Raw genomic sequence first — 25,258 nt, forward strand, 5'->3', positions numbered from 1 at the left:
TATTCCTCACTACAGGAGTAGAAATCAACAGAATACTGAATAAGTCACAACAGGCAAGTATAAATGTGATCCAAAAAATATTCATTTGAAGTATTTTTTTTATTTTTGAAGCTCAAACTTAACTCTTACTCATATCTGATTTGTAATTCATTAGTTTAGAGCTGATATATTAAGTCATACTAACCCTAATTCCCAAAACTATTATAGGAAGGAGTTATAATATATATATAATATATTATATATATATATATATATATATATATATATATATAATATATATATATACATTACACTCTGTTCTTCAGTGATTATGTAGTCTGTCAAACAGCTTTCCTCAGGTCAAACCCATCTGTTTGGTAACTTGGATGAATTCTGCATGAATCAAACCTTTATATTATTCATCCCCTCTGTGACACTCTTTTGGTATTTCCACCACCTAAACAAAATAAATATAATGCTTCCATAACTTCAAACACTGAACAAAGTTAACTTGTGAAATTAGTACAAACAAAAGTTTTATACTATTTCTACAGTTATTTAGAATGCACTTAAAGAAATGGACAATTATTCCATCAAATTTGTAATTAATTCAAGTTCAGCATTTCTTCTGTTTAGTTTAATTTGTCTCATCTCACATAAATTAAGTCATCTGTATTTGTGGAATAGTTTTCAAAGTTGTGGCAATGAACAAGCATTAGATATTAGTTAAGGGTGCCCCCCATTTAATCTTCTAAATGATGCTCATAAAGGTTTGAAGAGGGCAATGAACAGACTCAGTCAGGAGATAACTGAAATTACTGCTTGTAACCAGTAACATGACAGTCAGCATAGATCAGAAACCTTTCTGGAAGTCTGAGGAAAATGGAAACATAACAGAGTGCTATTCTTTTTAGAAGAGAAAAATGAATGCACCCTTAGAAATTAATGAAAATAACAACTTTGGTAAATTATACACATTTTAACAGAAATTCACCTGGTTTAGCCGGAGTGACTAAATGGAACAAGTTTGAAAATCAGAAGTATAAGTATTTATATCCTGAACATCATGTCATAAAAGTTTGTCATTATTTTAAAAAACAATAACTAAGCTATATGCTTGCTTAGACCTAGCCACCTCTGTTTCCTTGTTTCTTCTGTATACAGTTCAGGAACAATCTTGCTGTTGTCACAATCCAAATTCTAAAAAAACCCCAACCAAACAATGAAATAAACTTATTCACAAGAGTCTTGGCCTAATGTCAATTGAAATGTTCCATTTCCTTTGATGTGGTCACTTTGCTCTTCATGTAAAGCTGCATCTTGTCAAGATCACACACACTCCATTTGGTCTATCAGATTACAGCCATATTGCTTAACCTAGTGCTCAAAGGTCTCCATAAATGTTAAAAATCAGCAATAAGACATTTATGAATGTTTCAAAATATTTAAACTTAATTACTGCTATACGGATTTAATAATTTTCTATGGCTTCCATGTAGCAATGCAGATCTCCGAAGGTTACACGCCAAGTCTTCAAGGATACACAAAGAGGGTTGATAGACAGGCAGGCATGGAACAAAGTAATTTAGTCTCCCCAGTTGTGTGCTTGCCTTTGAGGTGTGACCATATCATATAGCTTTGGGCTTTGTAGCATCTTGTCATATGCTCTCGTGATTTCTCCCCGTTGTCCCTGCCCTTGCTCTTCCGACATAAGCCTCTAATCACATAACCTCATTTTATTATTGCTCCATTTTTCTGGGTCTTGTTTCATCTTATTTCTATACCTACTCATTGCAATTGCCTTAGCATTTGGCAACCCACTCTCAGAACAAGATGGAGACACATTGTTTCTTATGTCTCCTCTTAACGTGATTGTTCACCTACAGTTTAAGTAAACCTCAAAAAAAAAAAACACCCAACCCACACACGTCTTTTCAGGCATGATATGAATCAAAAGCAAGTTACTGAAGAGTTTATGACTCTTTATGTAACACTTTAATATGTAATGCAACATATTTAACTTCTTGGACAACACACCTTCCAGCTTCTTAATGTAATGTGAAAGACTAGGTCGTTTTACGAGGTCACAAGTACTACTGTATAAGTAATACATGTGGCTTTTTTTTATCTACCAACTTTTTGTTCAATAAAATGCACAGGGTCTAAATGTTGTTAGATACGGTTTGTTGTTTATTTTGGACAGACGTTGCTGTTGAAAAGTTTGATGACTAAAAATAGAGAAAGAGGGGATACTTAATGCAACTCGGCACTGAAATCTGAGTTTAAAAGATTCGCATGATACCAAAATCACATTTATTAATGTCTGCAAATAATGATTCAATTGTCTGCCAACGCATGTAACATTTGACAGACATGGGTTAGGCACAATACAGGCTCTGGACAGAAGTATTATTAAATTATTTTTTTGGGACAGCCACCTTAGGAAACAAAGATACACAGTTCATTGCATATACATTCGAGAAAGGATTTTGTACAATGCTAAATTGAAAAATCATTTCACCAGAATGTCCCATTTGCCACTATAAAGTGTTGGACAAACATTTATATATGCTGTCTTTATAGAATATTTATTTAACACTGTAGTGAATTAGGTATACAATTTAAAAATAATGAAGTCTCTAGTTACCCACCCAGGGACGCTAAAGAGTAGTTTAAAAAAAAAAAAAAAAAACCCACACACCTTAAGAGTTGCACATCATGTAGAACTAGAATTCCCTGGACAATAAAATCAAGTCAGACAACATGTCTAATACAAAATAAGATTTTATTTAAGACTAAAAAGGGTGCACAACTAATCTTACAGAAAGGTGATTGGTTATAAACATACATGAATAGTATACAGTTCATTGATTTCCTAGTCATATGATTACAATATTAGCATATAGTTAATATATCAATATTAAATTATGGCTGATCAGCGTCTACTATGCATTAGTATTTAATACTCATTTCAAGTGATCATATTTCATATACAAATGCATGAGAATTCATTGAACTTCCCCCATTCAGAACGGAATCCCACATTCCAAGAAGTAATTTATCAAAATTAGTTTTATAGGGTTAACTTAGCTCAGACATGATCTACCAAACAACATGTTATCACTTAAATGGGGAAATGATCAAAATTTTCGCATTTGAGGCAACTCCTTTGAGTTACACATTAACAAAATATATTTCTTGCACACTAAAACAGGAAGTTATATTCCTAGAACAATTTATCCACTAACTTCCCTGCATTTGCCACAGTTAAATTTCCGAGCCATAAAATGTTTAATATTTGATTTGTTGAATACTTCTTGATTTTCAACAAAGCAGTCAATCTCTCTGGGACGTTCCACAGAAGGAAAAGAATGTACTTTGGTTGTTGTTGGCATTGTACTGAGTCGGCTCGCAACAAGATAATAGTTGTTATCAAAAGGAGGGAAGTCCTGATCAACAACCCTGCAACATTATCTTTGGCTTGTCGAAAGGTTTCCAAATGGAACGGGTTCTGCTGATCAGACGTACTCAGTTTAAAGAATATGTGGCTTAATCCACTGCAAACATGTGGGTCTTGTGTTGTTTCAGCGAACTATTCTAATCACCCAAGTCCTCTTAATTACTAGTCACCTGGATTATCTCAGCACTTAATTATTTAAGTTCATTTAAACAACCCTGGTTAGAATTATGGCTCGGGATGCAGGTCTCTGAATCGAAATGGCTGTTGGTTTCTCTTCAGTTCCAAGCAGTTTACAAAAGGGCCCGTCGTGGGTCCTTGCAATCGTCCCGTTTCCTGGTTAGAGTTTACCATGCAGAGCAGGGTCCTCTTCAGAGCTGGTTTTAGTCTTCTCGGGACATGATTTTACCCATTTTCGTATCGGATTCTATTCACTCTTCAGAGCAGATTTCACCTTCAGCACATAACTTTTTACAGTCAGCTTCCCAACTTCAGACCTTGTTCCAGTCTTTCTGAATTAAACCTTGATCCATTTTGATTGGATCATTGAATTCATGGGTGAGGTTCAATGTCAAGCAACGTGCTTAAAACACTGGTTAATTTGTCTCTGGCCACTCCTTGGCCTGCCCACAGCTTGTGACTGATAGTTCACTTCAATTTCCTTTGTCTTGTCAGCTTGACTGAGCAGTCCTCCTAGCTCAGGATTGACGTTCGTCAGTCCAGGTGGGGTCATGATCTGATGAAGACCATTTGGTCGGCTTACCAAGAGCCGGTCTGAAGAGGAATTTTTAGAAAGAGAAACACATTAACTTAAAACTCTCAAACAAGTGTATATTACATCCAGTAATAACCAAATTTGACTGCAATGTTCACTACAACACTAAGTTTAGTAACTCTGTAATGGTTAACAATTCTGTACAAATTCCTTTTTAGACACATCTGAAAATATATTTAAATATAGTTGTATCATTGAGGCAGAATGTACCCCATTAGCATTTGAGAAGCCACAGCAGGAGTTTTTCAGAGCATTTCACCACTTTGTTGGGGGGGGGGTTGTATAAAATACATGAATTGTACTTGTTGTGGTAAAGCTCACAAGGCTTGTGGAGGATCAGTTTATTTTATGGGATTTGTACAGTAGTTTTTTTTTTTTTTTTTTGATCTTCTATAGACAGTGGTTAATTTACACTATCCGAACTAGGGGGTGGCAACAATATCGATGTTTTGAAATGATATCGATAATTTCCATATCGCGATATCGTGGGATTTAAAAATAACTCATATACACACAGATACACACTTTATTGCGAATACTGCTAAAAATAAAACAGTATAATTCAAGCCTATTTTCTATTAAGATACAACAAACCGTATGCTTACAGATCATTGTTATTCTCGTAGGCAAACGCACATTAAAGTATTAAGAAACCGATTAACACATGTATTTAAAACAGTCAATGAAACCCATGACCTGTGTACCCTCTCGTGTGCTCTTCACCCACTTCTTCACCTGTTTCCTGTCATCGGCCAATCCCTTACCGGAAACTATCCTGATTTTCAAAAAGTGCGCGCATCAACTAATTAAACAGGTTCGTCTTTTAATTGAAACACTTAAAAACAAACAAACTAAACAGTAAAATTGGCTTACATAATGTGAAATACACACACACACACACACACATACATATTCTTCCATTTAGAACGTGCGCACAAGGTACCAAACACTAGTTGCATGCTGCATTAAGCACTATTGGGATTTTAAGATATGCGCATGCGTCAGTGGTTTATTGCAATTTTTCCATGTGATTTCTTACACCTAATGTATGTTTAAAATGTCAACTTTCGATATTAAACACTTATATTTTTTATACTTTTATAAAGTATATTTAACATATATTTTTAATTGTACTTTTAAAACATAAATACTCATCTCAGAATAACGGAACATTCAGCATGACACCATAATTAATACTTTTAGATGTGTCGTGCATTTATACGCAGAGAAGATTAAATTACTTCCGGATTGGCTAGTATTGGCTAATATTTCTGTTTTGAGGTAGCTGGTGACGGCATGAAATAGTAAAACGATATAACAAGACCTTGTTTTTCTCCATGGATATTGTGAAGCAAAGCGAAGTTATTGCTTATCTTATGCAAATATCTGTTAACGTACAGTGACGGCAGCCTGCCATGGGTTCAGCGGGAAGAAAGGAGACACTGCAGAGACTTTTGTCGCTTGTAAGTGCATTTGGTTTGGAAAGCAGGTAATAAAACGTATTATACAATACAAGCTCTATTCGCTGCCACTCTCTGCACACTCCACAAGCAAGCACGCAGGCTGCACCTTCCATAGTCTGCAGGCGGGAAAGAGCAGACTTGGTTTCAACCAGGCTGCAGCAGCTACACAGGCAGACGCACGCACAACACAGCGCGGTACTTCATTGCGAGAGGTCCCGGGTTCAAGCCAGCCCTCCGCCTGTGTGTGGATTGCCTCGCTTTGTGTGATGCGCCTGCAGGCGTTAACAGAGATCGGCAACCTGCCACCTAAAGTCAGATGGGCAACAGAACCACCGTGTGCAATAACTTCCTGTAAATTAAGGTTGTTTCACACTGAGCGCGTCGTGGCAAGGCGTCAAAGTCCGGCGTTCACACTGTACTGGTCGCGTAAAACCGACAGCGTCAAAAATAGACGTTGTCTTATTTTTCTGTGCGCGTCGGGCGTAAAATGTATCTCTCTAACCAATCCACTCCAGCTCTCGCTCCCTCGTCGGCAAGACTAACACAGGTAGCCCCTACTGCTGTATTCATAAACACAAACAGTGGTTAGCCGAATGACAATGAGTGATTTAAAACAATAGATACTGCCAAAACGACGTGTCCTAAAAGATAAATGAAACAAATAGCGCTACAGTAAAGATAACTTTTTTCAAGAATTATTAACATCAACACAAAATATGAGAAACCTCCATCTGAACTCAATACATGTAAATATAATCTGTGTATTTTACATTTAGTTTTAGAACATCAAAATGCTTCATCTACTTGTTTGTGGAGAACCGCATGAGTTCTAATGGTTCTGGTTAAAGTGCTTTAGCGAACCACAAGTACTGTTACTTGTTTTACTTTGCAAACAAAGAGTGAGCAGGCAGGCAGAAACATAAAACCGTGGAAATACAGGCTGCAAATGCAGTTTTTGGAGCAGCATTTTGAAATAAAGGTAGAGAAACGTAACACTTAAGCAGTAGGGTAGTAATTGTTATTATACCGATATTTTCCTATTTGCACTGTGGTCTTACTTGTTTTAACTATGGCCGTTTAGTTTTTTTTTATTTTAAGGGACAGTGCTCCATCATACACATGAACAAGCAGTAATATTATTATTATTATTATTATTATTATTATTATATAATAATAATAATAATAATAATAATAATAATAATAATAATAATAATAATAACTAGAACTGCCAGGCAGTTTTACGGCTCCCAAGCCCCAGTATCAGTACCCGTCTAAGCGTGTTTAGTTCTTAGTGTGCTAAGTTTAAAATCAGCAACTTCAACAGTTCCACAGAAGATTTTGAAAGTTTTTTTTTTTTTCTTTCCAAAAATGCATCAGGCAGCCATCTTGTTTAACACCAGTTTGTTAAAAGTCAGTTGTATTGTTACAGTGCCAAGGATGATGCTTGTGAAGTTTCGAGTTAGTCAACTAAACCGTGGAAACTATAATAAGATCCAAAATGGAAAATTACCTATATGGTAACCTGCTTGATTTTTTTGAGGATGCAACATCGATAATGGATAATTGCAAAGCATATGACATGGTTTATTTAGATTTCCAGAAAGCTTTTGACAAAGTCCCGCACAAAAGATTAATTCTCAAACTGAACGCAGTTGGGATTCAAGGAAACGCATGTACATGGATTAGGGAGTGGTTAACATGCAGAAAACAGAAAGTACTGATTAGAGGAAAAACCTCAGAATGGAGTGTGGTAACCAGTGGTGTACCACAGGGATCAGTATTAGGTCCTGTGCTATTCCTAATCTACATTAATGATTTAGATTCTGGTATAGTAAGCAAACTTGTTAAATTTGCAGACGACACAAAAATAGGAGGAGTGGCAAACACTGTTGCAGCAGCAAAGGTCATTCAAAATGATCTAGACAAGATTCAAAACTGGGCAGACACATGGCAAATTACATTTAATAGAGAAAAGTGTAAGGTACTGCACACAGGAAATAAAAATGTACATTATAAATATCATATGGGAGATACTGAAACTGGAGAAGGAATCTATGAAAAAGACCTAGGTGTTTTTGTTGACTCAGAAATGTCTTCATCTAGACAATGTGGGGAAGCTATAAAAATGGCTAACAAGATGCTCGGATATATTGTGAAGAGTGTTGAATTTAAATCAAGGGAAGTAATGTTAAAACTGTACAATGCATTAGTAAGACCTCATCTTGAATATTGTGTGCAGTTCTGGTCACCTCGCTATAAAAAAGATATTGCTGCTCTAGAAAGAGTACAAAAAAGAGCGACCAGAATTATTCCGGGCTTAAAAGGCATGTCATATGCAGACAGGCTAAAAGAATTGAATCTGTACAGTCTTGAACAAAGAAGACTACGTGGCGACCTAATTCAAGCATTCAAAATTCTAAAAGGTATTGACAGTGTCGACCCAAGGGACTTTTTCAGCCTGAAAAAAGAAACAAGGACCAGGGGTCACAAATGGAGATTAGACAAAGGGGCATTCAGAACAGAAAATAAGAGGCACACACAGAGAATTGTGAGGGTCTGGAATCAACTCCACAATAATGTTGTTGAAGCTGACACCCTGGGATCCTTCAAGAAGCTGCTTGATGAGATTCAGGGATCAATAAGCTACTAACAACCAAACGAGCAACCACCGTTTTCACATATGTGTATCCCATTGTTCATGGGACGATAACTACCAAGTTTGGAGTTTGCAGGACAAACGGTTTTCAAACAGCAACAGTTTGTTTTTAGAGGCGCGTTTCGATAAGATTTGTGACAACCATTTTGACATTAAAATTTATCACAACAACTTCTGCTTTGTAAACTTGATGCGGGTTTGGATGCTGATAATATATACCAAGTGTCAGATCAATCGCTTCACCGCTTCCCAAGAAGATTTCGAAAGGTTTTATCGAAAAATACGTCACGGAGCCAACTGCAAGGACGCCGCAGCAAAAAAAAATCCGCATCAGACAGCCAATGTGTCCAGCTGTTTGTCACACAGCCTCGAAGCAGCAGCAGTTTACAATTTTGGGAAGAAAAAAAATAATATAAAAAATAACTTTAACAATAGCCTAATAATAATAATAATAATAATAATAATAATAATCATAAATCTCGACTTCTTATACACGCCACAGCTTTGCAGTTTCTTGCGTTCTAATTAGTATCTTTGGTGTAAAAGCAACTTGACTGCGTCAAAATATGCTGGACGCTGATGCTTTGACGCGACACGTTCAGTGTGAAAAGACCTTTACTCCCCACCACAAACATAGAAATACGTGCAAGCGACAAAAATAACTATAAATACTACTAGAAACACCCCATGACTTACAGGCCGTGGGGAGAGACTGCCTCCAGAAGTATGTTGTCAGATGCAAACGAGCTGTAGCTAAAAGCGGTCCAGAGAAGAAAAAATAAGCAAATCAAAAGACAATACTAAAAGAAACAATGACAGGCGCTCTATTACTAAAGCAATACTACTACTACTACTACTACTACTAATAATAATAATAATAATAATAATAATAATAATAATAATAATAATAATAATACATTTAAAATGACCGTGTAGAAACAATTAAAATAAATAAAACATATTACCTTAGATGAGTCGTGAAGCAATAACCCCCTTACAAAATACCGAAATCACTAAAGCATCGCACTGGAAGGGATACAGAAGTGTAACCGGCTTACCTTCATTGATGTTACGACACGACAATAACAGACAACTGCAGCTTTTACAGTTTACTCGTCTGTGAGATGGGCTGCCCTGCTCTTAAACAATAACGAGGTGAGACAGTTTATCCAATTGAATTTAGTCGATCCATTTGCCACATTCTGTCTTGCCTGATCTCAGTTAACAGGTAGCACCCGCTACAGTAATAATTTCAACGATTTTACTGGTACTGCCCCAAAATAGATTTCTTTAATGGAAGTGTTTCACTTCATACCCACTCATAAACATATGGAATATGTTTGCATATTAATCTTCCCGACCAGTCATTACCATCGTCTGATTATTGCACCAGTTATTGTGAACACACACACACACACACACACACACACACACACACACACACACACACACACACACACACACACACACACACACGATGCAGCTACTATCCCATCCTTCAGTGTTATATTTTGCATTTCAGATTTTTTTTCATATGGTGCCACCTCGTGGACGATTATCGTAATTGTGCTTAAATATTTACATGTACTGTATTAATAGGGGAGGGCTATTCAGTGCAAGTACCCCTTTCTTAAAGCAGCGCTTAAAACAATCTATTGTCTATTGGTGCAATCATTTAATCCACTAACCCTGAATAATTACAGTTTATTAATCTTGATAAAACAATTTAGACATCTCTTGCCAGGATTCTTTTGTCAACATATAAATCTATTTTTTTTCCCCAGACCCATGTCTTTGATTTCCAAGGAGAACTTGAACCCAAAATAATAATTGCTTTTTGAGCCCCTTTTTAGCATCTCAAAACAAATAAATGGAAGATGTCAACCAAAGATACTGATACAAAAAAAAGTTTCATGATTAATATACATTATTAGCTAATGGCTCAGGAGACAGGGAGAGGACCGTGTTGATGGTCTAAGTGAAATCCATTGTGACAGAGCTGCACCAGTAGTCAACAGAACCATAGGGTGACACAGAGGTGTGCCCTAAGCTGACCTCTGATACTCATTAGAGGGCTCCCAAAAATAGAGGGGTTTTGCCTCTGTTTAGTTTCTGATATATGAAGAAATCAGCTGTTTGTAAAGCTGCAAGCAAGTCCAGCCTGAGTTCAACCAGACTTCAAAGTAGAGGCAAAGTAAATTGTTCAGTTTTGCTACCATAAACTCAATCTGGATATATTAGTATCAAGATCATTTTTCTGATGCAGAAGGGAGAAAACAACAGAGCAACATGAAATGCTGTTGTTTTTTAACACTCTGTATGTAAAGTGTGTGTTTGTGTTTTTTAAGAATGCCACAACTGGTAAATGAGTAAAAGTATTTATTTGTTCTTGAAAACAAGGTACATATTATTCTAATTAACACTATTATTTTTACCTGAATGCTAAAAATGATCTACTGTGCATGCATTTTGTGTAAAAGGGAATTAACATGTTTTATTTTATTTAATAATTTTTTTAAAGAGAGTCTGTTTGATATTCATGAAATTACCAAAGCTTTTTAAAATAAGTCACGTATAGACAATATTAATATTCTATTTTCACATATTAGTTGGTGTAATATTAATGAAATTAGTTTTATATTACCAGTATTGCAAATTATAATATAGAATTACTTTTCCCAAGCATATTTCACTTACCACAATCACATAACATACCTTGCAACTAAATTTGTGCATGTGCTGAAGGTAACATGATTGCATGTTTTTATAACCGGAAAAAATACATCAAAGAACAGATCATAACTTTGGTACACAAAGGGCCTCATTTCAATGATCTAAACTGTGGTAGAATGAATACCTGGGTTAGGTACCAGGAAGCAACATTAAGATTTCATGTATTGTTTATATTAATCTGCATAAGCGGTAAGCAAATTCATTTTTAAACCTTGGTTATCACCGCTTTTATTTATTTTTTGGTGTTAGAAACAGCTTTTAAAAAAGAAAAATACACAGCCATGTTATTGAAGCAATGTGTCATTTGTTTTGTTAGCCATTTCAAAAATATTTAAACTCATGTCCTGGCTCATTATGCATTGTATTGGCATGTAGGTTAAATTCTTAAACAGTAACCATTAATTGGTTTGTTTTCATACAGTGTCTTTATAAGCCATGCATACCATTGGATACCTCACTGATGTGGGGAAGCATTATACAATCATATATACAATCCCCTCCAACAAGCATTAGGTCAAGGGGTTGATATTGTGGCCTATTTTCTGTACTGTGGGCAAATTGACCACTAGATCGTAAATGTATTACAACAGATTGTTCATATTGGAAAACTGGATCACCTGTGTCCAGTGATTTGTTGGAGGTTGGTAACACAGCTAGATGTTTCATGATATATTACCAACAGTATATCCCACACAAATACACACTCATTTTACATGTTAAGCTCACAAGTTTAATAACAATTAGAAGATGTTCACACAAACCAAAAAAAAAAAAAACACACTGGTTAAAGGGTTGTTAAACAATGTGCAATGTCACATACCAAGATGCCAGCTTTTATGGTGCTTTGCTGGAAAGCGCTGTGTCTGTGTGTTAGATATACTCGTGGGAAGGTTTGGCTTGCTCGATTTTTTTCTTGATGCCGCTGCATTTCAGCGTCAGCTCGGCATGGCGGCGTTTCAGCATTTCCAGCCTCTGGCTGAGAGCCTCTGAGGCGTCCACTTTATCCTCAAAGTCCCGGAGCAGGGCCTCATTACCCAGCAGCCCACATCTCTGCCGCAGTTTGAGGTTGTCCATGCGTAGGCCATCCCGGGCCTGCTTGGTCTTAGTGAGGATATCCCTCTTGTGGGCGACCAATGCCTCCACGTCCATGAGCTGTGCCTTCTTGTCCTGGTTCTCCACCTGCACAAACTGGAGCTTCTCCTTGATGTGGGTGAGGACCTGCACTGTGCTGGTGATCTTCTTGCGGAGCTTCAGCAGCTCCTCGTTGCGCTCCTCAATCTTCTCGTTGTAGGTCTGGTTTTCAATCTTCAGCTGCTCGAAGTCGATGAGGTGCAGCCCCTCTGCGAGTTCCTCCTTCTCCTTCAGCATGGCCTCGAACTTGCGGATCTTGTTTTTCAGCTTGATGTTTGCAAGCCGCACCTGGATCAGATCGCTCTCCTTGCGCTGCTCGCTGGCTAAGATCTGCTCCACCTCGTTCAGGGCAGCCTGCTTCCCCAACCTGCGGCTCATGGCTGCCACTGCTATGTCCTTCTTCTTTGCCATGAAGATTTTCCCTTCACTGTCAACCAGGCTCAGCTTGCCCTGACAGTGGTTCTTCAGATCATCTATCTGCAGCTGGTAGGCCTCTGAGTCCTGGGCATACTGCCACTTCAGCTCCTCCATGGTGGCCATGTACTTGAGGTAACGCTGCTCCTGGTCGGACACCGGCTTCTCCTTCTCGTGCCGGGCATCGTCCCCTGCCTTCCTGCGGAAGTACTCTGCCAACTTGTTCTGAATTTGGCCGTTCAGTTGACTGAGTTGCTCCTTCTCTTCCATCAGCGCTTTGTATTTTGCCAGAATTTCTTCCCGGTTTATAGTTTGGCCTTCTTCCTCTTCTTCATCTATGCTTTCCTCGGTTATTATGAGGCTCCCTGGTCTCTCTGGGGTCCCTGGTTCTAGCTTTGGAGGGCCTTGTTCCAAGTCTCTAACAGGGCTGTCTTCACGGGAAAGAGGCTCCCCTATGACTGGTTGGGGTTCGTCGCTCTCCCCCTCTCCAAAGGCTTCACTAGTTGGCAGGCTAGTTTGCTTCTCCCCACTTTCATCTGCCTCCTGAGCTTCCCCAGTCTTTTCTGATGCCTCCTCACTCTCAGCCTGCTCTGATGGGGGCTCCTCCTCTCTCTCATTCTCTTTTTCTTTCAATTCCTCTTCTGGTGGATGTACATCTGCCTCTTGTGTTGGACTAGGGTGATCAGGGTGATCTTCTGTATCCTCCGTGGTCTTTTGAAGTGTGTTGTGCTCTGATTCTGCCATTTGTTAAACCCCTCAGCAAAAACGGTCTACTGTTTTACTTGATGACATAAACACAATTGCTCCCGTTTTGGTTAGACTGTGCTAATTAATTATAATTATTTTTAAAAAAAATCAACAAAAATGACGCTGTGAACTGTGTTCTCATTCGATCTCTGTCCGGTCGACTTACCCACACCACAGTACTTTGTTAGTGTTTCTCTTCGTTTCCTAGGAAACGAGGGTGGTGATCTACAGATCAGCGTGCGTCCACAAAGGTAGCCGTGCTCATGAATATTAATGAGACGACGCACTCTCAGAGCGGAGACACACAAGTACGCATGTCCCCCCTGGAGGGAGCGCTGCTTCAACAACAAGCAGAACCAGCAATATGGCCGACCTAGGTAAGAAGTACTGCGTTTATTGTCTGGCCGACGTGACAAACCTGCGGCTCCGTTGCACCGAGTGCCAGGACGTAGAGCTCTGCCCGGAGTGCTTCTCTGCAGGAGCCGAAATCGGCAACCACCGGCGATGGCACGGGTATCAGCTAGTGGATGGCGGGCGCTTTACTCTTTGGGGTCCAGAAGCGGAGGGAGGCTGGACCAGCAGGGAAGAGCAGTTGCTGCTCGATGCAATCGAGCAGTATGGCTTTGGGAACTGGGTAAGTCTAACTTTACCGGTTAAAGAATGCATGCAAGTACACTGTATGTATCAGACAAACAGCTGTAACTTAATTTTATTTTTATTTATTATTTTTATTTTAACCGGGGCTTCAAATCCGACTACAGCAAGGGGGAGTGACCACAATACAAGTTCTATGATGAATTCTAACTTGACTGAGCACTGAGGTTAAGTCAAATGAAAAGAAAAAACATGTATGTTCTCTATTCATTTTCTTTGCTTATTATGAAGTAGAGAACAATGGATTTGACATCCATTTCAAGTGTCTTCTAAACACAGAACCCAAGTTTAAAGTTTACAGCACGCCTGATCGTTATTCCCCGTACCACGCTGTATTTTGAAGTCTCAGCTTTTGGTGTTAATTGCGAGTGGTCGTTGTTGTTTGAAGCAGAATACTCTCAGACATAGGGCCTGTGTCATTTTTACTTGTTTGTTAAACATTTCATATAGTTGTTTTTTTTTTTTTTTTTCTCAATATGCTTCTCCTAGAGTGTGACATAACAGAGCTTAAATATTTAATTGAAAACCCCGTACTCAACTTGGCAGAGCAATCTCTACGTAATTAAGCATGCCTCCATACAGAAACCGTTTAGGTAGACCTGGTCAAGTGGGGCACCATTGTTGTTAGCGGATGAAACTGTATGTCAGCACTGAGAAAGACTTGTTGAATTTAAACACATGCAATGTCTGAACTTCCCCTTTTATTATAGAGTACTTTTATAAAGAATGCCTGAGTGATAACCTGCCTAATGCTGAGATAAGGATAAGGATTCCAATGTTTATAAATCAGAAATTTGGCCACAAATACAGTGTTAAGACAGACAGCTGCAAATAATCATCAACTGTTTATCCCATTTGCCTTCATGTGCATTGCAGAAATCAGTGCTCCCTCAAGGTTTTAAACATTTTAAAACTCTTGCCCACAAACAAATGCAAGTTTTTTATGACAGCTTAAACTATTCAAAGCCTCCAAGGTGCATTTTCACAGATGTACACGGTAGCTGGTCTTTAAGATCTGCATCCTACATTGTTCTGTTTTTGCAGGAGGACATGGCGGCACACGTGGGGGCCTCTCGCACCCCTCAGGAAGTAATGGACCACTATGTCAGCATGTACATCCATGGCAACCTGGGCAAAGCCTGCATCCCAGACAGCATCCCCAACCGGGTGACGGACCACACCTGCCCGAGTGGTGGACCCCTCTCCCCGAGCTTGACCACCCCGCTACCACCCCTCGACATCTCCATCGCTGAGCAGCAGCAGCTCGGCTACATGCCCCTACGGGACGACTATGAGATTGAGTACAGCCAGGAAGCGGAGACGTTGATCAGCGGCCTCTCGGTCAATTACGACGACGACGACGTGGAGATCGAGATGAAGCGTGCCCATGTCGACATGTACGTGCGCAAGCTGAAGGAGCGGCAGCGGCGCAAGAACATCGCCCGTGACTACAATCTGGTACCAGCCTTCCTGGGCCGGGACAAAAAGGAGAAGGAAAAAGAAAAACCAGCATTGGGAACCGGGGCGCTTCCCGTGACTCCCATTACAACGCTGGTGGGGACCAAGCGCAAGATCACCAAGGAGGAGAAGGATCAGAGGATTAAGCTGCGGCCGCTCTATCAGTTTATGGCCTGCCGGGAGCTGGAGGAATTATTTGAGAACTTGCACAAGGAGCGCGTGCTGCGGTCCAAGATCCGGGAGCTGCAGCGTTACCGGCGCTGTGGCATCACCAAGCTGGAGGAGACGGCCGAATACGAGGCAGCCAGGCACAAGCGGGAGAAGCGCAAGGAGAACAAGACGATGGCCCTTTCCAAGCGGGGAGGGGCCGCAGGGGGGGCAGGTGGCGGGGGCGGTGCTGGTGCTTGTGCTGGTGGCGGTGGAGGAGGAGGAGGAGGCAAGGAAGAGGGCAAGGACAGCGAGTTTGGGGCCATTGAGAACCTCTCTGGCTTCGAACTGCTCTCTGACCGCGAGAAGGTGCTCTGCAACTCCCTGAACCTCAGCCCCACGCGCTACCTGACTGTGAAAACCATCATCATCAGGGACCACCTGCAGAAGCGCCAGGGCATTCCCTCCAAGAGCCGCCTCCCCAGCTATCTGGACAAGGTCCTCAAAAAGAGGATTTTGAACTTTCTCACCGAGAGCGGCTGGATTTCCAGGGATGCCTCGTGATTGCCTAGCTTGTAGGATTTCAGTTTGTACATTTCTTTTGTTTTATTTTTTTTTACAAAATATTTTACTTTTTTTCTCAGTGACTTCCATGTGTTTCAAATGGGATAAGTAACTGTTGTATTTATTTGTTTTTTTTTTTTTTGTTTATATGTGAATCACTTGGGGTTGCTATTTTTATACACTCTAATGACAAAAATGGGCATTTATGCAATTAACCTTGCCCCCCCCTCCCCCCCCAACTTTGAGAAAAACAGAGCTTTTATATAAAAAAGAAAAACAGTTGCCTGAGAGAAAGTAGACAGTTGTGTTGTTGCTGAAAGTCACAATTGTGAATTTCTACATGTCAGCAAACGTCAGTGCAAACGGAGAATTGTGTTGACATTGCTGCTTTAAACTAATAACTGGTGAAGGACGTCCAGAAAAAATAAAAACGTTTAATTGGTAAAACCAGGACATTTATGTACCTTTTTCCTTTACACAAACAGAACTTGTTTCACTGTGCAAAAACAAATCGCAAATTACAAACATCCTGCTTGCCATCAAGCTGCAGATGTATGAATTACACTGTCATGTCATAATTACATTTACTGGCTACTCACTTGTCTAGCAGTACTCAACCAAATTTGACTAGCATATCCCAAGGCTGATCTTGGTATTTCCATCTGTGAATATGTTTATAGCTTGTGTATGTGATTATTATTACAGGCTAGTTAGTGAGTGTGATTGCTGTGTATTTTGTTAAGGTGAAGTCATTGCATGTAAAGCCAAGTGTATTATAATGTAGATTTAACAGTTCTGTAGTTGTTGTTTTTATACTTGATGTGATCTGTAGTATATTCACAACTACAGTAAACCCACATTGTTACTCTGATGTGAATTTCATATCAGAAGACATTATACACTAACATTTCGAACACAGTGTCGTTACCACTGTAATCAGTATTGTTGCAGCACGGTATTTGTCTTAGGTATTTATCAGGACCTCAGCTGTATAATGCACTGTGTGCATGTGGGAAGAATCAAAGTTTGTGCAGTTCTGGAACAGGAATTTTACAGTGCAGTAACTATAGAAACGGAATGTGAAGCTTAAAGGAATCCACACAGAAAATTGGAGATTAATTGTTTTACAAGGTTAATGTCCTTATAGTAACCTTAAAAAAAAACAAAAACATATTCTTACAAGGGTTTACTGTCACACTAGATTTCTGAAGTTGCTTTAAAGCACTGCTCTAATGTGTATCTGCATTACAAACTGACCAACATGTAACATCATCCATTGTTTTCCAGGTTTAGTGCTGGGTAGGATTTAAGCATAGAGAGGTCGGGTAGCTAATACTTTCAGTGAGCTTTTGCTTGGGCTGAGATTATCTGTGTGTTGGCCTGTTAGTTTTAACCAAGACCACACCACACCACACTTCCTATCAATATTGATAATAAAACAGAATAAAATGTGAAGACCAATGGAGAGCAGCCACCAAGTTGATCAGACATTGTGATGATGAGGCATAGGAGTAAAACCTTTGCACTCCCATGTGCAATATTCCTTCAGGCTAAGGACAGAATGAGAGATACTATGTTGCTAATGCACTTAAATAGAAGCATACTTGGCAGGAGAAATTATTCAATCACTGCAGCAACTTTGAATAGCCTTCTTTGAGCATGTTAACAAGGAGCGCCTGCTGTTCTTGCATCCATGTTTAGTAAGGATTTGGGAAAGACTGTTGGCTTATTTCTGTCCAAGTGTAGTCTCAAAAGGTATGAACATGCTAAAGTTGTTAAATATTTTGCATCTGCCGTACACTGACTGTAACATTGGCCAGAATACAGTCTGTGGCTGTTTTGGGATCTTTGCAATGTGTCATTATGATAAGTGATGAAATAGTAATGGTCACTTGACTGGAAGGCAGAAATTTTATTGTTTCAGCATTCAATCAGCAAAAGAAAAAAAAAAACATTAAATGCAAATGAGCCATTTGTTCAGTATAAAAATACAAACATCAGTGTTTTTGACATCTGCTTTGCATATTTGCAGGCTAAACAGAAGACTAAATATATATATATATTTTTTTTTGGTAGAATGCACTAGCCATTAGGCATAGATGATCTGTGGAATGGTGGCACCATTTAAAAGTTGATGTGTATGTAAAGCTTTAAATTAGTTTCCTTGGTACTATGTATGTTTAATTTATTTTTTATTTTGAGTCCCACACCATTAAAAACTGAAACAGTAGAACAGTTGTATATCTAAATCTACATGATAGGGAGTAGGTGATTTGCGTGAACACTGGCAGTTTTACTGGGTGAATGTTAGACCTACTAGGGGGTTCATATGCATCATCAATTCAATGGGATGCCTGGCGTCTTCTAAACCAGATATAAAACTGAAGCCAGAGGTGAACGATGGAGTGTAAACTTTGCTGCACACCTCCTGAGTTTTAACGATTTGTAAATATTTCAAGGCAATCTTTAAGACTTTGATTTATGCTATAATTATAGCAAAACCAAAAGTCAATTATTGAATGCAAAAAGTAATGAGGCCTTCAAAGGAAAAAATATTGTAGTCAAGAAAAAATAAATCTATTTTCCCAAAACTGATTGATTTAAAAAAAAATAATAAAATAAAATTCTGGAAAAGTTGAAGTAGGCAAACATGGCTGGAAAAGATGTATTTGTGTACCGCACATTTTTTTTTTTGTTCAGGGTATTCAAAAAAAAATAATTATGATCTATCTTGAAGTTTGACTGTGACATTTATTCCTTTCACATTTGTATGCTATTTCAGGGGATTTGTTAAATATTTAAACAATTGTAAATATCGTTTGTAAAATAAGAGAAAAAAAAGTTTAAATACTGAGCTTCTGTGAAATGTAAAGTATTTTATTCCACAACTATTTTTTACGTTTTTGTAACCCCCCCCCCTCCTCAAAAAAAAAAAAAACTATTTCAAACTAAGAGCCCTCCATGCACTGTAGTTTCAATCTAAGCATGCTGTGAAACTTCTTTTGGAGCTACAGTAGGAAATGTAACATTTGTAGATACTGCTGATATTGTTTAAGTGGAGGGCTTTATTCAGTGTCTTGCAATTAGTGAATGCACATTCAGTTATTGGTGTGTGTGTGTGTGTGTGTATGTGATTACATCTGTTTTGTTATTAAAGTGCACATACTTTCTCTCTCTTGTTTATCTCAATACCAGTTACTGGCAGTGGGCGCTCACACATGCATTTTCCTGTTCTGAGGCTGGGGGAAGTCTCTTGGATTTTCAGACCCATACCTTAAATCAACTCTAGTATACATTTGATATCTAAATGATTGTGCTTTGTAACATTACAGAACATCCATCTCCTCAATTTTTGTCCACATTTATTTCAGTCTGGCAGTGAAGGGGCATGTGACCTTGGATGTGGGTTAAAGGACATGCGCTGGAAAACATTTGTTTTGTTGTTAGGTCAGCAACAATGTACAGAATCCACATTTTCACCCCACAAACTAGCACAAAGAAGGTATTACATTTATTTAATACAGCTGTTGGTTCAAGACTACATTTTTCCATTGGTTGTAATAGTGCTATTACAATTACAGGTAAATGCTTTCAGTTACTGATTGGAATGTAAAAACAAAGACACAAAAGCAAATGTTTTTCTGACAACTGTGTGTTGCACTGTATTCCTAAATTTAGAGGCAGGCGCATCATGTACTATGGAAAAACAAAATGCAGTCCCAACACAGTTTTGTATACCTAGATTTTAATGTTTTTAAATGAATGAATTCACATGTTAAATATCTTTAATATGGGACTATCAACCTATCCAATGTAATTATTGATGTACTTAAATACACAGTAAACTGTACATATGTGTTTATTGAAGAAAACTAAAATTAAACAGCCCACAAATTGGACCTACATTGAACTATACTTGTTACTGTTGGTTAACGCATTTCTTTAACGTGAATTACTGGTCAAAATATTTCTGCAACTTTCTATTGCTTATTTTCCTACTCACAAGAGATGGAGCACTTTCAACTGAATAGCAGCTACAGTGTACAGATTCCAGATCATAAGAGTAAATGGACAATCCACTGATTCGCGTTCCAGTAAGTAACTCTAACAATGAATGGGGCAAACGAACTTAATAATGAAATCTGTTAGCCAACAAAATAACAGTACAGCCCTCGTTCATATCATCAGGAACACTATGGTGCTTTAACCACACCTACCAGGGCAGGTCTGAGAGTGCGCCCATGTAGTTTATACCCCACCTTGGTGACCAGTGCCACTGTGCCCGGTTCCTTTCCTTCAACCGGACTGTGGAATAGAGCTTCGTGTTCGTAGGGGTCAAATTTGGCCCCAGCTGGGTTTAGCTTGATTAAGCCGTGCTTGGTGAACACCTTCTGGATTTGAACCTCAGTCATGACCAGTCCTTCATACAAGTTCTTCAGATGGGGGTTCTGAGGGGAGATCTCCTCTTTGGGGACGCTCTCTGTTGCCTTCTCCAAGACATCAGCAACTTCCAGCAGGTCTTTGCAGAAACCTTGAATACCTAATAAACAACATAAAAATAAAACTTGAGACCATCCCTTACTGCAGTACATCATTACTTCACACACTGAATCCAGGAACATTAAACACAGTTGTTTCCTATTTGGATTCAATATTTACTACTGGGTAAAATGTCTTGATATTTCACAACTTTCACAGACCCTATTAGTACTAACCTTAGCGAGTGCCTCACTTAAGTTAACATTAGTCTACAATCATGTTAATTAGGGTCTGTGAAACCAGCCAACAGAAACAAGATAAAAATAATCAAACTGCATTCACCATATAACTTAGCATCTTCTACCAACTTCTGACTCCTCTGCCGCAGGTTTTCTGTATCTGCAAGGGCTCGCTTATACTTGTCCTGTAAAAGAGAGCTTGTGATTAAACCTGCTTTACCATCAATATCTGATGGAAGCCTATCTACTGACAATTCTATCCATGGAGATGCTACATTTCTGGCATCTGACAGAGTGCTGTTGATGGTCTCACACACACACACACACAGAACTTATGGCTAATGGCTTCATCACTGACTGCAATGGAATGCCAGGGAGCTCTTACTGTCATCTCCTTTAGTTGCTCTTCTAGTTCGGTCTTCTCCTCAGTCCAGGATGCCATGGCAGGACTGTGCTCCGTTTTCTGTGCTCCACTTTGGTCCTCTTCCGATTTCTGGCCATTGCTTTTCTTTTGTGCCGCAGTGCACAATAACCTCGGAGAGGCCCTGGGGGGGGGGGGGGTTTGAAGAGAGAGAGAGAGAGATACTTGTTTTTGTATACCCTCAAATTTAAGTTTTGATTTATGTTCCACGTTTGGTTCCAGATTATTGTTGCTGATGTTTTTCTGTTAAGCATATTAGGTGGAATTTCATCTACCAGTAGGTTGGCTGAAAAATAACCCAGTTATTAAATACTGCAATTGCAGGTTTGAACAAGGTATGTGGTTAACACGTGCATCCTAAGCAAAGGGTCTAATACTCCACATTACAGGCACCAGTAAGATGCCATTACTAGTGTCATTAAATGTATAACCTTATATAGCTTCGACAACCAGGTGTTAAATACTGTAATTAAAAAAAAAAAAAAAAAAAGTCACTGACATACATTGACAGTACAGGTATTGGGTGGAGGGGAAGGTATAGAGGAATAAATTTGTAAAACAAAATGTTCAAAGAAGCGCTTACCAAGATTTTCTTTTACTCTATCTCAAACAAAGTGCAAATTCTGATCAACAATTCTAATTTATTTTCTTCAGAATTACACAAACAGTTAATTAGAAGAATGACAAGGGGGAGAAATTCCTATTACTGCGAGATAGATATATCTATATCTATATATAACGTCCGAGTAAAGTTGCGTCACTCCAGGGACATTAACTATTTTTTAATCCGCTCTCTAGTGACATCTCTTGGTCTGAAAATTCAGGTCCTTCATTTACTGTTGGACGCTTAGGGCACTATCACGTTTTATGAAACTGTAGCTGAAAATATTCCCGTGCTTGGGATAATAGTGGAAAACAAAGTATTACGAAAAGTTACTACATTATATACTTTGTAAACATGTATTCCAACCTTGGTGTTCTTGTAACATGGCTGATTTGGCATCATGCAGACAGCTACTCCAGCATAATGAAATACATATTAGCATCACAAATCTTAAAGTTTACATAACTTTGAGAAGCAACATTGCCGAGTATGGCGATTTGTCTGGAAATGTGTAAAGTTTTTCCCCCGAACAAATACAGTACGATACCGATTAAAAAAAAAAAAAAATGCTTGCCGATTTTAAACCTAGATACAATTACGACAAAGCAGATTAAGAACTAAAAACAGCAGTGTCCCAGCTACACAGAGACAAGGTCATTCTCAATATAGTTTCAATTACAGTAGATCTATTTTCTTTATAGCAGAGTCACTCTCAACATGTTGCATTTTAACACATCTTGTGTAACCTTTCACATTGCCTGGGCATAGTAAACCGTGACATTCTTATACCACAAGCTTGGAATTGACAATAAGAAATACACTGTGAAAACACGTCCTCTCCGATATTCCTTACCTCAAAAGCACAGGCGATGCTAACACAGAACGGCTCTGTCTCACCACTCTCACGCACCAGCTCGCCATTTTCACTTGCAACTACTCACGCACCGTGGGAGGCAGTGAAACACATGGGGAAAAACGGTAGGGAAGTTAACCAATGAAAGACATACAGTTAAACCCTCCTCGGCGAGCTGACCAATAGAAGTAAGCTGAATGCGTGTATTGCACACCTCGTTAGGTTGAGGTAGAGTTAAAGGTCAAAAGGCATTTCGTGTGACCGTAGAGAGGCTTGTTTGAAGGTTTTACGCAGTTGCATTGCGACAGTACGTAATATCCGTTATCAGCATTTTGTCCAAACCAGTAATTTTGTCAAACTAAGTTCATGTACTTGACGTTTTTCTAGGCACACGTTTCACTGGCAGGTATTGTTTATCAGTGGTGCATTTGGTATTGGAAGGAGAGCTAAATATATAAGAATTTAGTATAAACCCCCTGCACCAGAGTAATTATGCTGACTGGCCAAAATATGGAGAATGTATTTAAAAATAGAAAATCCCTAGTCTGCAATTTATGCATATTTATGTGGTCACCTAACTTGTTACATGTTTCACCAGACATATAACTTAAGATGAGAGATGTGTGCAACTATTCAGCAACAGTTATAGGAAACCAGGTGGGTCTCAAAGGCTAATACTGCAGGAGCTTGGCAACATGCTTGTCCCTCAACACTAAAATGCCCTTCAAGATATGACCTCTGGGCTATTACTGAAATGACACATGTTTGCAGAAAACCAACAGCCATAGGCAAACCATTTAACGTGACAAGGCATGCTTGTTCTACTGAAATAATGCCGGGAGGTACACATGTGGGTTATTAAGGTAATTCTCAATTTTTTCGACCAGTCAGTGTAGATGATTTTCAGGCTTTTTTTTTTCTGTTCGACCTGCCAACAGGCTCAAATCTTAACCTCAAAAGATCCAAACCGTTTATAAACAGGCTTCTTTCAAACTCAATGATAGTCTGTGGACAGTAACTGGTACATTCTGTCAGAATTGACATAGAGCTAAGTGCACCCTTGAAATGAAGACATGTATGTGAGCGTATATTCACAATAATGTGGTACATCATTATTTTCCCCAGTAGTTGGCAATCAGTACCATTCTTGCTTTATATATCAATTCAAACAGACAAGGCGCCCATCCTCTTGACCTGAAGGGACAGTTCCTTTACTTCGACTCAGAAGATAAGCTCTTGACCTTTTCACTCTTGGCAGGTATGCAGCATCTATCTTTTTTCAATTACAAGTTTATTCTTTCTTTAATTTAATAACTTGTTAGTCCTTTGAGGTAAACTCACTCATTCACATCCCACGCCACAGAAAAATCACCAACATTTAATTGGCTTTTCAATCTTTCCCTGATTATGCATCAGTGAAGGTGATTCTGTCTCCTTTTTATGCAAATCCACGTTGTCCCTTATGAATTTGTCTTTAAGAAGCATTAGAAACATGTTTATTTTTTATGGCTCTTCCTAATAAAAGTAAACAGACCATGGCGGTTCTAAATGATGTAATTTTTCACAGAAGTCTGAAGAACTTTAGTGGCCCATTTATAGACAGTATTTATTTCTCTGACCTTTTATAGTTTTTCCCATGAGATATCCCAAACCGGCAGCAGTGGAGACATTAAACTACAGTACATTTCAGCCATGTAAAAGGGGCTTTCGGACATGTTGGAGATAGTAGAAATACACATTATGTCCAGTCAATTATGTCTTGCCTTGCAGGCAGACAACTGAGTAATGTATCACACTATTCATCCTACACTATACTAGAAGATTCTAAAGAGTAAAGGAGTAAAGACTGTATGGACATTTGAGCTTAACCAATAAATACATCAGGGGCTGAGACAATAGCATCACAGTAGGGCTGAGCTTTTATGAAATAAACTGATCCTCAGATCTGTAGAGCAGACTGATTATGGTGCTAACTGGAATATTTGTCTAGTTGACTCTCTTGAAAGTTTGACCTCAGAATCTATTCAATGCATTTAAAATTATATAATATAATACAATATATATAATACCTCGCTGTGTATGGTGGACCTCTATTTTTATATTATCAGAGGTAAAAGACAAGTCATTTGTTATTTGAGAATATTCAGTATTCAAGTTTAGTTTTGATTGGGTGTTTCCCTTCTACCACCTGATCAGTCTTTTAAAATGACTTACCCAATTGAAGTAGTGTCAATCCCCTGTGGTCAATCTTTACCTTCTTTACAGGGATGATATATTGAGAATTTAATCAAAGTTATTACAACAACAGCCACTGCCAATGTACCATGCACTGTGTCCACCATACTTCACTGCATTGCTGAAGTAAAAATTTAGGTGTTACATTTGATACAAAACTTTCTTTCGAAGCACACATTAAAAACTTCACAAAAACTTCCTTTTTTCATTTAAGAAATACTGAGAGGTATTCTTTCCAGGCAGGATGCA

General features: G+C 38.7%; 3 protein-coding genes and 1 long non-coding RNA gene across 5 annotated transcripts; 1 reads left to right on the forward strand and 3 right to left on the reverse strand.

Annotated features, from left to right (window-relative positions):
- Window positions 1–2,745: 2,745 nt before the first annotated feature.
- Window positions 2,746–9,728, reverse strand: LOC121327629. 2 transcript variants are annotated; one of them, XR_005951585.1, is made up of 3 exons: window positions 9,389–9,728; window positions 9,027–9,077; window positions 2,746–4,210 (listed from the first exon to the last, which is right to left on the reverse strand). It is a non-coding gene; the product is annotated as an uncharacterized LOC121327629 (long non-coding RNA). The 2 variants fall into 2 exon arrangements; XR_005951586.1 differs by having other exon boundaries at window positions 9,027–9,083.
- Window positions 9,729–11,779: 2,051 nt separating this feature from the next.
- On the reverse strand, window positions 11,780–13,547 carry ccdc96 (coiled-coil domain containing 96). Its single transcript, XM_041276630.1, has one exon. The coding sequence runs from the start codon at window positions 13,350–13,352 to the stop codon at window positions 11,934–11,936; it is 1,419 nt and encodes a 472-aa protein (XP_041132564.1). The 5' UTR covers window positions 13,353–13,547; the 3' UTR covers window positions 11,780–11,933.
- A 154-nt stretch (window positions 13,548–13,701) lies between these two features.
- On the forward strand, window positions 13,702–18,981 carry tada2b (transcriptional adaptor 2B). Its single transcript, XM_041276642.1, has 2 exons — window positions 13,702–13,989; window positions 15,054–18,981. The coding sequence occupies exons 1-2, from the start codon at window positions 13,720–13,722 to the stop codon at window positions 16,176–16,178; spliced, it is 1,395 nt and encodes a 464-aa protein (XP_041132576.1). The 5' UTR covers window positions 13,702–13,719; the 3' UTR covers window positions 16,179–18,981.
- Window positions 18,982–19,906: 925 nt separating this feature from the next.
- Window positions 19,907–22,882, reverse strand: grpel1 (GrpE-like 1, mitochondrial). The gene is made up of 4 exons (XM_041276654.1): window positions 22,775–22,882; window positions 21,282–21,441; window positions 21,000–21,081; window positions 19,907–20,718 (listed from the first exon to the last, which is right to left on the reverse strand). Exons 1-4 carry the CDS (start codon window positions 22,840–22,842, stop codon window positions 20,372–20,374), a joined length of 657 nt encoding a protein of 218 aa, XP_041132588.1. The 5' UTR covers window positions 22,843–22,882; the 3' UTR covers window positions 19,907–20,371.
- Window positions 22,883–25,258: the final 2,376 nt, after the last annotated feature.

The sequence above is a fragment of the Polyodon spathula genome, chromosome 2 (genome assembly GCF_017654505.1).
Source record: "Polyodon spathula isolate WHYD16114869_AA chromosome 2, ASM1765450v1, whole genome shotgun sequence".
Taxonomy (NCBI): Eukaryota; Metazoa; Chordata; class Actinopteri; order Acipenseriformes; family Polyodontidae; genus Polyodon; species Polyodon spathula.

Coding starts and splice junctions, on each gene's coding strand:
- ccdc96 (XM_041276630.1), bottom strand. CDS start 13,352: ATGGCAGAATCAGAGCACAACACACTTCAAAAGACCACGGAGGATACA.
- tada2b (XM_041276642.1), top strand. CDS start 13,720: ATGGCCGACCTAGGTAAGAAGTACTGCGTTTATTGTCTGGCCGACGTG. Junction 13,990..15,053: donor AGTATGGCTTTGGGAACTGG/GTAAGTCTAACT, acceptor CTGTTTTTGCAG/GAGGACATGGCGGCACACGT.
- grpel1 (XM_041276654.1), bottom strand. CDS start 22,842: ATGGCGAGCTGGTGCGTGAGAGTGGTGAGACAGAGCCGTTCTGTGTTA. Junction 21,082..21,281: donor AGCAACTAAAGGAGATGACA/GTAAGAGCTCCC, acceptor TCTCTTTTACAG/GACAAGTATAAGCGAGCCCT. Junction 20,719..20,999: donor AGAAGATGCTAAGTTATATG/GTGAATGCAGTT, acceptor GTTGTTTATTAG/GTATTCAAGGTTTCTGCAAA.